The following is a 13,124-nucleotide window of genomic DNA, read 5'->3' on the forward strand; positions in this document are numbered from 1 at the left end:
CTTTCTATATATATACATCCTATTGGTTCTGTTTCTCTAGAGAACCCTGACTAATACATATAGTTATTTATTTATTGTGACAGACACTTTTCATTGCTTTTCTTTTTTACAATAATAAAAAGATCAATTTAGTGACTGCTTTCATCAGATGCTTTGCACGTCTTTTCCGTTTAAGCCTGATATTAATCCTATAAGGTAGGTTCTTCTCACTCTATTGAAAAAGACAGGTTAAGTAATTAGAAAGGTTAAATAACTTGCCCATCATCACACACTGAGCAGGTGGAAAAGCTGGAATTCAAATCCAGGATAGACTCCAAAGACTCAGCCACTTAGCTGTTGTGCTATTCAACTCCTATCACAGAAGAGAGAAAGGTATTTGAAAGGAAGGAAGGGAAAAAGAAAAGGAGGGAGGGAAGGGGGAGAGGGAGAGAGAGAGGAAGAAAAGGGAGGAAGGAAGGAAGGGAGGGAGGGAAGGAGGGAGGGAGGGAGGAAGGAAGGAAAAAAGGAAGGAAGGAAGGAAGGGAAGATTGCCAAGCCTTGCCATTAAAGATAGCATGTAATCAAAGTCATCTTCACGTGTCCTATATCCAATGTGGGATGAATAACACCTTACAACTTGCAGGCACGTGAAGCCCAAGCCCTGAGCCACAGCCAAAAGAACATTTCAGCTGTCACTCAGAGCCCTGCATCTTAACAGTAACTGACAGTCCTGTAAACGTCATATTTCTCCTCTGCTCATAAACCGTAAGAGACTGGGATAGGACATGACAGCTGTCTTCAAATATTTAAAGGGCTGTCATACAGAAGGGGGATTAGGAGTGTTCTGCATGCCCACCAGGAGACAGATTTCAACTCAGTTCAAGAAAGAACTTTCTAACAGTCAAGATTTCCATAGACCACTGCCTTGGGAAATAGTGATATTTCAATGAAAGCAGATGCTTGTCAATCCTCAATGGCATGGCTGAAGAGCCTCAACCATCTTTCTAATTGGTTGAACAACAAGAGTCTTAAAGTATCTTCCACCTCTAAATTTTAAGATTATCTCTTCCCTCCTCCACCTACTAAATTAAGCCTAAACTATTCATTCTTCAAAGCTCTCCATAATTCAACTCCACTTGACCTGTCCATATTTATTTCTCACTTCCTGCCAATACAATTACTCTTTTTTCCCCCAATAACATTCTCATCTCTGAGGTTTTGGACTCAATTTTTATCCCCTCACCATCTCTTTTTATCTACCCTCTCCAAACTCTACCTACCACAATGCAAGAAACCTAAAATGGGTTTTGAAAATATATGGCCCTTTTTAAATACTTTTATATAAAGTTTGCTCTAAAATTTTATTTATACAATTACCTGGTTATTTCCTGATGTTCATAAGTTAATACTGACCCAAGAGAGGCTATTTTGCCTGAACACCTCTATTTAAGAATAAAACCTGCTCAAGGCTGGCTCGGTGGCATAGTGGTTAAGTTCTTGCGTTCTGCTTCGGTGGCCCAGGGTTCGCAGGTTTGGATCCTGGACGTGGACCTACATACCACTCATCAAGCCATGCTGTGGCAGCATCCCATATACAAAATAAAGGAAGATGGGCACAGACGTTAGCTCAGTGATAATCTTCCTTAAGCAAAAAGAGGAAGATTGGCAACAGAGTTAGCTCAGGGCCAAACTTCCTTGCCAAATAAAAATAAATAAATAAATAAAACTTGCTCAACTTCAGGAGCCAGTGTATTACATTCACATTTATTTTCAGCTCTGTACGTAGTACTACATGATTTGGCTATATGCTTACTTTGGCTGTTCAAGGTAATTTTCTGAAAAATGCCACGACTTAATCATCCCTGTTATTCTAATTCATCAATAACAAAGAGATCCTGACATTTTGCAATTTCTAAGGTTGAAATGCCTGCTCAATTTGAAACCAACAGTCAACCTTGCAGGTATAGAAACAAGATGTTTAATAGAAAATTCTTAGACAAGAAGGAAGGTATCAATCAGACAAGTCCAAGCATCCCTGTGGGGAATAGACTCTGCCAAAATCTACAGCAGTGCTCACAGTTGTAAAGTATCTGATTTTAAAAAAAGATATGTTACAAGGTCTTTTAAAAATTAGGACTTTTGAAAACTTATTTAAGGCAGAGCTATGATTTTGTTCCACTGAAGAATTCACAGGTTAAGAATGATAAAATTTGCTGGAGGCCAACAGAAAAGGCATCAAAATTCTTTAAAAATGTCTTAACAAGAGTGAGGAGAGAACTAAGAGAAAACTAGAGGTCTATGGCTGGAAGAATTCCATCCCCTTGCCCTCAGGGAAACCTTATGATTTTATGCACAGGTACAATGTACTTGGCAGGTGTTCAATGATTATTTTCTGAACGACTGATTCTATCTTGTGTTTTTTTGACTTCTTGAAAACATGAATTATAACGCCACACATCAAGGAAAAAACAGAAATCTACTTTCTGCTTTTTTTTTGCTGAGGAAGATTCACCCTGAGCTAACATCTGCTGCCAATCTTCCTCTTTTTTTTTTTCTGCTGCCAATCTTCCTCTTTTTTTTTTTTTGTATGTGAGCTGCTACTATAGCACAGCCACTAACAGACGAGGGGTGTAGGTCCACACCCGGGAACTGAACCTGGGCAGCTGAAGTTGAATGTGCAAAACTTAACCACTAGGCAACCACGGTTGGCCCTACATTCTGCTTTTTTATGATAAAAACATTCTTTTCATAAAAACAGTCTTTCTTCACTGCTCCAAGGGATTGTGAACCTCTCTCCTTGATTCTAATATAAAGCAAACCCAAATATTCAACAAATAGCTATTGATAATGTAGGACACTCTACTACATTCTGTATGCTAATATCTTCTCTTTGAAAAGAAGACATTTTTTAAAAAAAAGAGATGGAAACTGACATTCCCTAAGTGCCTGCTATGTCCTGCTATGTCCTATATGTGATAACATTTAATGCTCACAAGCCTATATACTCGTTACCACTATTATGCTCATTTTGCCAATGAGGAAACTAGAGCTTAGAAAGGTTAACATGCCTAAGGTGCATAGCTAGGTAGAAAGCAGGGGAAGATTTCATTCCAAGAGATATGTGACCACAAAACTTGTGTTCTATACTAAGCCACACTGATCTCAATAAGTAACAAGGAAAATGAGGAAAAAAAGGAAAGTTCAATATGAGAAGAAAAAAATATCCTGATGAAAATGTTGTTTATCCTCTTAACCCTTGGGCTGGAAAGCAACTCATATCATCTTCTGATTTCTCCTCTGAGCATGGTTACTTGGACTCCAGGGGCCTACAATGTGTCTAATGCCTTATGCTTTATAGACTATCTCTGCAGTTGCTCTGTGTTTCCATGAAATGTTATGGAATGCAGAGTGAGGAGAAACAGGGCCAACTTGTGTTAGATCAGGGCTTCTCAGCCTTTTCTTAATTAATAATTTTTTTTCTTTCTCAAATACGTCACAAGTTTATTGAGCAAACTGAACTTGCTGAACTTAACCTTTCTTTAAATTAATAAATTAATAAGGTAAATTAATTAACATCACTTTTTTAAAAACAGTAGTTTTATTTAACATGCCAAAGAATTGAAGAACAGACAAGTACACATAGCTAGATCTCCATCATTTAGAAACAGTGTCAGCAAGTCTTTTTCTTCCTCCTCGTTCCCCTTTTGTCTTTTAAAATCTTATCTTTGACTTTGGTGTTCTACAGTTTCACCAACATGATTCTGAGTGTGGCTAACTTTTTATTTATGCTCTTCAGAGCTCTTTATTTTCTATTTGATTCCTTTTCAAATCTACCTATTCTCTTCTTCATAGTCTCTCATTCTTTACTTTCTTGTTTTGAATACTTCTATGACTTTAATAATATTATTTTATAGTGTTTATGTAATCATTCCACGATTGAAACCCATGGGATTCTGAGACCACCATTTCTGTGTCTTCTGACTCTTATCATGGCACATGGTTCACTTCTGTGTTTCAAAAGTTTGGATTATGAACTCTTCTTTGGCATTGTTTTATCTGCGGCAATCTTTAGAATGTGAGTTGGGCAGATGTGCTTCAAATGTGATTTTGTATTTGTTTCTGCCAGGTACTCTACTTTTACGAGCTCTGAACAATTTTTACATTAATTTCTTGAATGGGAGGATCCCAGAGCATTTGAGGAGTGTAAATGTGAATGCCTAATCTGAATGTGGTACAGGTCCATGGTTATGAATTCTCAAGGAGACTTTTTCCCCACTCAAGGCACAGGCACAGACAGAGGGGCCTCCTCAAATTCTCCCTGAGCTTATGAGTGGAGGTATTCTAGGCCATCCTAGTGTTGTCCCTGGTACACCATATCAGCTATCTAGATAATAGTAATTATAACAATAAAGAGAATAAGGAGGAGGAGGAAGATGAGAATGAAGCAAAAGAAGGAGAAGGAGATGAAGAAGAAAAAGGAGGAGGAGAAGGAGAAACACTTATAGAGCTTACTTTATGGGCCAGGCATCCTTTTAAACACTTTAACGCATGAATTCCACAAACGAATACCAATGTCCAGTTTATGACCAGACCCAATCCCTTCCCTCTCACCTCTAAGAGCAAGCATTAACCTACAAAACCCACCGATTTCCCTACACTTTAGCTGATCATCTGATTCCTGCCTTACTGAAATTAAAATCCCCACCAGTCCCACTCTTGCTGAACTGAGCTCACAGTCCTGGGTTTGGCAGATCTAAGATCCAGAAAAAACGGTGGAAAGGTGGTAAAATTTCAAACTGATCTCTTAACTGTGAGCCAAGAACCGTGAAAGCACTAATGGGAAGTAAGAAATCCCAGTAAGAGAAAATACACCTTGAACATAATCGTGCGCCCTGGTTACGCTCAACTGTAACAACTATAGAAAATTCAGAACCGACTCTTCTCCAAGAGAAAGTACTGGGTACATGTGTTGAGTCCCTGCTAGACTATGTAAGTTTCATGATGGTAGAATCCTGCCTACAATAATCACCAATTAATTCCCAATGCCTAACTCAGTGCTCTAGGGGGTAATCACCAAACCTCCTCTATGCATTTATTGTTAAATCAATAACATAAAAGATGTGTTTTTGAAATTAATTAATGTAAACTATACACGGTAATATTAATAGCAAATACTTAGCATTTACTAGGTCCTAGGCACTTCACACATATTAACTCATTTAATCTTCACAACTAACTTTTGGGAGTTCTCATGTTTCAGATAAAAAAAATCAAATATAGGAGTATGAGAAGCAGGATCCTTTGAAGGTTTATATATTAGAGTACATCCTACACATTTCTTATTGGAAATACCAAAATAGACCAGCTGTCCTCAGAAAAACAATGAATTACCCAGTTATCAAGTAATTCTGTTCCAACACATTCAAAAGCAAGGATCAGCAAACTCTTTCTGAATAGGGCAAAATAGAAAATATTTTAGTCTTTGCAGGCATACGATATCTGTTGCATCTGCTTAACTCTGATATTGCAGGAAAGCAGCTATAGACAACATGTAAAGGAATAAGCATAGCTAGGTTCCAATAAAACCTTATTTTTTTATTTTTATTTTTTTGTGTGTGAGGAAGATTGGCCCTGAGCGCACATCTGTTGCCAATCTTCTTCTTTTTGCTGAGGAAGATTGGCCCTGAGCTAACATCTGTGCCCATCTTCCTCTATGTTGTATGTGGGTTGCCGCCACAGCACTGCTTGATGAGTGGTGCATAGGTCCGTACCTGGGATCTGAACCCACGAATCCCAGGCCACCAAAGCGGAGCACACGAACTTAACCACTACATCACCAAGCTGGTCCCCAATAAAACCTTATTTAAGAAAACAGAGGACTGGGCTTAGCCTGTGGGCCATAGCTTGCCAACCCCTGGAAAGAATAATCTAAGCTCATCTTATTTTTTTCCCCAGAAAATGAGAGCACTGGGACCCTCTCCTTATCTTCTCATTGTAGAAAACTAAATATATATTCTATTTAAAAAAAAAAAAAAGAGGGTCAGAGATCTTAACTGAAAAACCATTATGAGAAAAAAAGAAATCCTATGCTACTTTTCCTATCTGTCTCACAATCTTTTTCAATCAGGTTCTGAATTCTTGTGCAAAACACCAAAAATAACTGGAGAAAACTGTCTGGACAACGAAAGAGAAATAGCCGTTGATGCAAATGTGCCAACATTATGCTCAAAGGCAAATACCACTTTTGTTTGGGAGTCTGCTTTGGATTATTGAAGAAACATGTAGAATACATCGAAAACAAGGAATTATTTAACTGCACAGCAACTTCTGTTAAGGATCTTAGCTCTTTGCATTTAAACTCAAATTCTAAAATATGTGAAATATGTCTGATTGTATCTGAGCCACTATCAATGTAGTCTCTTGTACAAAAAATTGTAGATCGTAGGGCAAACAAAGAGCAGCATAGTTCAATGTGAACCATGGGACTACCTCATCTTGGAAGAGAGGCTAAAGCCTGGTGGGGAAGGCCATTTCATCTCCAGTGGGTCCCATTACTGCTCCCTTTAACCTCCTGGGAGCCCTAACTCTGGCCTGGATTGTCACCACTGTTTACAACTTACTTCTTTAGACAATTCTTCCAGACAAGCAGTGCCCTTGAATCCTCACTGCCCCTGTGCATACCGCATGGGAGCCCTCACCTAAAAGAGGAAATTGCCTTTTTTCCACAAGCCTCTTGAAACTTTTTGCCCTAGCTCAGGTCCTGATCACTGCAAAAAACAACTTGAAACAGCTCTTGTGCAACAATGGGCTCAGGGAAGGCCCCTCCATAACATGTGTTTAGTGAGTAGAGCCAATGAACTGCTGAACGAATGGCCCTTCCCCAGGTGTTCATTAGCATTTATCAGAACGTATTACCCCCACCTTTTCATTATCTATTTTCCTGTTTTTGATTCACTTCACTCAATGCTAAGTTTTAGAATGGCGAGGGGAAGATGCATCAGGGAAAAGAATGGAGAATTTAGGACATTTCAGGAATATCTGGCTGTAGCTAAATTCTAGGGCCAACTCTAATCCACGGACGGGAGATAGATTTCACCTTGAGTGCCATTCTTTAAGCAAAGAATGCTAAGCCAAAACTCAGTTGAGAACTTACATGTAAAAGCCTCCATAAAAATATTTACAAATCTGTTTTTTCAAAAAGAAACACAGGAAAGACAAGTCAGAAACTATTGAGTTTGGTTATTCAGAAGAGGTGAGTAAAGCTTGGTGGATGAAATAAGAGAAGTGAGGTTTCTTTTGAGTATTACCCTTTTGTATAGTTTTTTTTTTTTTTTGTGAGGAAGATCAGTCCTGAGCTAACATCCACGCCAATTCTCCTCTTTTTTTGGCTGAGGAAGACTGACCCTGAGCTAACATCCGTGCCCGTCTTCCTCCACTTTATGTGGGACACCGCCACAGCATGGCCTGACACATGGTGCGTTTGTGCACGCCCGGGATCCAAACCTGGGCTGCCAGCAGCGGAGTGTGCGCACTTAACTGCTACACCACGGGGCCACCCCACCCTTTTGTACAGTTTTTACTTTCAAAACCACGTTAATCTTTTATGTAACCACGAATTAACATAGCTGTATTAAAAACGAATAACAAAACCACAGTGAGTTGGGAACAAAAGGACTAACCCAAGATCATTTTGAACATGGGTATTTTATAATATACCCCACACTAGAGGCAAATATTGAACTCCAGTTAATAGATTTTTTTGCAGTGTGTATAGATTACCAATTCTAAAACTATTTTTACAATTGAGCATATAAGTAGATACATTTAAGATATTGGGAGCTATGTTTCCAAATTCTCTTGAAAAGGGATATATTGATAAATATGGAAAGAGGAGGGCTAGAATGAACCCTGTGTTAAGGGTAGAATATAGATATATGATACAATAAGATAGATGATAGATAGATAGATAGATAGACAGATAGATAGATAGATAATGGTGTGTGTGTGTGTACTCTCTGCTAAGAGTGCCTAGAAGCAATGACAACCCAGAAGCAATAAGCACATCTGGTACCCACATCTTGGTTTCTAAATACCATTTTCCATGAAAAGAAACCAGGATTCCTTGAAGAAATGGTTGAATTTAGAACAGGGCAGAAAAAGTACAAGAAGAGCCTGGAATGTAAGGTTTGTGCCAGAAAGTAGGAAAAGCTTAAAGAATGATGGAGATATATTAAAAGGCCGTAGGGAAATAGTCCCATTTGCAACAACATGGATGGACCTGGAGGGTATTATCTTAAGTGAAATAAGCCAGACAGAGAAAGACAAACACCATATGATTTCACTCATATGTGGAAGATAAACTAACATACACAGTTTGGTGGTTACCAGGGGGAAGGGGGTTGGGGGGTGGGCATAAGCGGTGAAGGGGCACATTTATATGGTGACTGACAAATAATAATGTACAACTGAAATTTCACAGTGTTATAAACTATTATGACATCAATTAAAAAAATGGCCATAGGGGATAGCTTGAAATAGCTCCCACTGAGAAAAATGGAACAATTTGAACATCAAAATAAATAATGATAGTAACGGACTACAATCCATCACATAAAATAAGAATCCACGAGCCCCTACCGACATAAATAGACAAATAAATGTGGGAGAAGGGAAAGATCTTCCTTACAGTAGAATGGCAACTAATAAAATGTAGAATAAACAATGGCGTTAGGAAAATTACCATTTCAGAAACATTATAGTAGTAGCTGACCCAGGCAAGAATTACAAATGGATATTAAAACAATTGGGTAAAATTTTAAGATCCTTAGCAGAAAAGCAATATTTAAATAGTCTCAAGATATCTTCTCACAAATTACTTATTTATTGCAAGGGGAAATATATATATGTATGTATATATGTGTGTGTGTATATATATATATATCTGGCAGACTTAACATTAACTAGGAGTTTACAAGTCAAGAAGTTAAGCTTCAATGGTCATACAGGAACAGGAAAAAAGATCTTGGATGCATTCAATGTGGAAAGGTTGAATTGATACTTCTCATGTAAAGGAGGCACCCTCAAAGGGCTATACCCTTAGTGAAAAGATGGACTAGGGAAATATCTGCTTTTTCAAGCAAGGGAGATGACCAAAAAAAAGTGTTTGTATTGGCCTAAGCTCTGTGTGGGAGAAAATTGTCTCTCTTATGAATTTGTAACCATGGACAAGCTCTGAGTGTCCTAAGACAAAAAATTAACATAAAATGGTTTCAATTTGGTAGCAACCAAAGGACACATTTCTGGAGGGGCATACTCCTAAACCATGCTGCAAAGAATTCTCACAAATGAGCTCACAAACCAAAGTGACAAGCCAAACAAGAAAACAAGCACCATGAATGAAAACCAGTATAAAAAAGAAAAGACGAATTTAACTCCAAAATACTTTAGATAATATAATTATTGGGTTCAGAATACAAAACAAACATGACTGAAATATCAGGATAATTTTTACAAAACATTAAAATGGAACAAAGTACTGTAAAAATTCCTAGCAAATTTTTAAAAGAAGCAAATAGAATTTCTAGAAATAAAAGAATTACTCGTTGAAAACCACAGACTAAAAAGCAGATTAAAAAGAGGGTAAGAGATAATTAGTGTACTAATAGAAAGATAAAGGAAATTACCCAAAATATCAATGATAGAATCAGAGAGGTAGACAATATGAAAATTAAGAGACATAGACCACGGAAAAAGACTGTCTATGACAAATCTAATTTGAATACAGAGAAAGACAGACAGGAGAGAGAGGAGGCCAGCTCTGTGGCATAGTGGTCAAGTTCAGCGCGCTCCGCTTTGGCAGCTCAGGTTTGCAGGTTTGGATCCTGGGTGCAGACCTACACCTCTCAAGTCATGCTGTGGCGGCCCCCTACATACAATATAGAGGAAGAGTGGCACAGATGTTAGCTCAGGGGTAATCTTCCTCAGCAAAAAAAAAAAAGAAAGGAGAGAGAAATGAAGAGAACAGATAATTGAGAAAAAGACCATTTGAAGAGTTAAAGGCTGAGAATTTTCCAGAACTGGTGAAAGATATAAATCTTGATTCTGGGAGCACAAAGAAATCTATAAATTATTATTTTCATATAAAAAAGACAAAAAGCACAAGACAAAAATGGATCAAAGATGGGAAAAAATACAAATGACCACTAAAGATATGAAAAAAATGCTCAACCTCACTAATAATCAAAGAAATGTAAATTAAAGTGTTGAGATATCATTGGGAAAATTTTTTAAGTATTAAGAATCTCAAATGTTGGAAAGAATGAATGAAAATAAGCACGGTTCTACATTGTTGGCAGAAGTATAACTTTTTGAATAAAGTTAAGTCAATTTGGTATACTCTATCAAAAATGTAAAATTTGCATATCCTTTTAACTCTGCAATTCCACTTTTAGAAGTACATTTTTTGCAACATGCTTGTAATAGTTAAAATTAGAAAGCATCTCAATGCTCATTAGTGTGGGGAATGGTTAATAAATTAAGATAATCTACTCCTTTGTATACTATCCGGCCATTAAAAGGAATGAGGCTAACAATAGCCTAACAATAATAGCTAACATCATTCAATGGTAGGCAGTATTCTAAGTATTTTACATATATTGACACATTTAATCTCAAAGAACTCTATGATTTAAACCCTATTATCCACCTTTCACAGACGAAGAAACAGAGGCATGGACATTAGGATAACCAGTATAAATCACCCAAGCTTAAAAGCAGGAAAGTCAGGCTTTAAATTCCCACAGGCAAAAGTGATGTCCATGCAATGTGCCACCAGGCCATCGTGCCTCCTGTATGCAGTAACATGGAAAGTTCTCAAAGTGAAAAAGCAACGCTTTTGAATAAGAAGTACAATATTGCCATATTGTATGACCATACATATAGGTTTGTATATTGATAGAAAAGTGACTGAAAAGTCGCATGCCAAAGTGTGAGAAGAAACACTGGGGTGAGTTGATGGTTGACTACATTTTTCGCCACTAGTAGGTAACATTTCTACTAGATCATTAATCCATCTTTCCATTCAGTGAGTATTTACTGGACACCTGTTATGTATCGGAAACTGCTAGATACTGAGGAGCAAAAACAGACACAATCCTTGTTCTCTTCGATCTTACAGTCTAGGGGAGAAGACAAACATTGAAATGCTGTGAAAGAAAGTTAGCTGGTGTAAGGGGGCCTCTAATAGAGGAAAATGGTTGGAGAAGGTTTCTGAGAAAGTCGTGATTGAGCTGAGCTCTGAAGAAAGAGAAGGAAGTATTTAAGCAGAGTGTTGATGGGGAAGAGTGTTTCACGCAGAGAGTAGAGCAGGTGCTATGACTTTGTATGGGAGATACACAGTCTTTAAAGGATTTGAAAGAAGGCCGGCGGGCTAGAGAGTAGTGAGTGAGGGTTGTTAGGTGAGGAAGGAGAGGCAGGTCGGTAGGTTACCAGACTACATGGGGCCTTGGAGGTCTTGTTAAGGATTTTGTCCTCTATCCTAAGAGCAGTGGGAAACTACTGAAGGAGTTTTAAGGTGTGTGTGGGGAGAGCATAGGGTTGGATCTGTCTTGAAAAGATTGCTCCAACTTCTGGGTAGAGAGCAAATTGAGATTTGCTAAATAATACTGTACACCGGGAAAGAAATGGGAGCTTAGCCTGAGTATTGGCAATAGACATGGAAAGAAATGAACAGATTCTGTCATTATTTCAATAGAAAATAAATTCACTGGAACTTGGTGATGTATTGAATATGGGAGAGTAAGGGAGAGGGAGGTGTTGACAGCTATTATATGTGAGGAAGGAAGGAGGAAAGAAAAGGGGCAGAGGGAGATTTTCATGTACGCTCTGTACTGTTCTGATGGGGCCAACGGCCAGGAGTGTTTGTATTGCCTGTGTTATTAAAACAACTCAACCCCCCAAATAAGCAAATAAAAAAAAATATGACCTTCTGGTGAAGATGGTTTACTTCCATTTCCTCTGTCCACAACCTTGACTCTGGGTTTTGGATCCTTTCTTTTTTCTAAATCTTTAACTGGAAGAAAAGTAGAAATACAGAAACATGTTATATTAGTCTAGAAGAAAATATTCAACGAGTTTTACTAAAACCCTTCCAAGTATTGAGTATTGAGTAGAAATTAGCTCCATGGTAGAAACTCATTCTCAAAGATTAGAACTTCTATTTCTTTTAACGTTGTCATCGGAAAGTGTGGAAAACACTTAAGGAATTACTTTGGTCAAGTACTCACCATGGACAGATGTATCAAATAAATTTAATCCTTCATAACTGCTGTAAAATCAGCGTGATTATCCCCATTTCATACATGAGGGGACAAAGGACCGGGAAGCTATGTAACTAAAAGATATCTCATAAAACCAGAAACTGTTGGCACAAGATTCAAGCCATATCTTCAGGTCTCTGGACAAGGCCTATGAGTTAGTCCCTGTTCTAGAAAGATCTTAGCCATGAATAGCCTCATTTGGAGTTGGCCTATCTGCAGTAGAAGGTGGGGAACCCTATAATAATTTCCCTACAAACTTAAAAGAAAAGTTTCCCTTCCAAAAATGGTAGTGTTTCTTGGTCACTTTCATTAGGAAATATTCAGGGACCCAGAATGCCCCTTGTACTTTAATACAGTCATACCACTCTACACCATTAGCTACACTTTCCACTGCTTAAAACTCCACAGCAGCTTTCCTGCTATTGTTTGGCACCTTAAGTTGTCTGAGTCAGTCGAGACCACTGCCAAATGGCAATGGTTTCTACACAAATAAAATACCCCGTGAAAAGGCAGAAGTGACCTTACGGCAAGATATTTCATTTAATTGTTGCATTCACTTCATGGAAATCAGCAAATTTATTGGAGGGTGGGCTATATAAAGGAAGCGATGATTTCCTCTGAACCATCCCTCCTGTTGTCTCTAGGGTATTATTCCATTAATCCTGTCTTTATCACCTCCTCCTCTTCTTTCCACTGGCTTCCTTCCCTTTGCTAAAAGAGTTTGAGACCTGCCATCTGCCAAGGTCATGTTGCTCCAGTTCTATTATTCCTTTCCTTAGAAACCCTCCTTGGCTTTCTGGCACCTAGAGATTAAATTCCAAGATTAAA

At 38.1% G+C, this 13,124-nt stretch overlaps 1 protein-coding gene across 8 annotated transcripts in view; it reads right to left on the bottom strand.

Moving 5' to 3' along the window:
• The window catches only part of COL14A1 (collagen type XIV alpha 1 chain), a 227,104-nt gene that overhangs the window by 165,377 nt on the left and 48,603 nt on the right, over nt 1-13,124 (bottom strand). For all 8 annotated transcript variants that reach the window (XM_087447497.1, XM_087447499.1, XM_087447496.1 and 5 more), the window contains one exon: nt 11,963-12,049. In XM_087447497.1, coding sequence (XP_087303623.1) covers nt 11,963-12,049 — 87 coding nt within the window. The remainder of the gene's footprint in view (nt 1-11,962; nt 12,050-13,124) is intronic.

This window comes from Ceratotherium simum, chromosome 23 (assembly GCF_057802395.1).
Source record: "Ceratotherium simum simum isolate JZ-2026a chromosome 23, ASM5780239v1, whole genome shotgun sequence".
In the NCBI taxonomy this organism is placed as follows: Eukaryota; Metazoa; Chordata; class Mammalia; order Perissodactyla; family Rhinocerotidae; genus Ceratotherium; species Ceratotherium simum.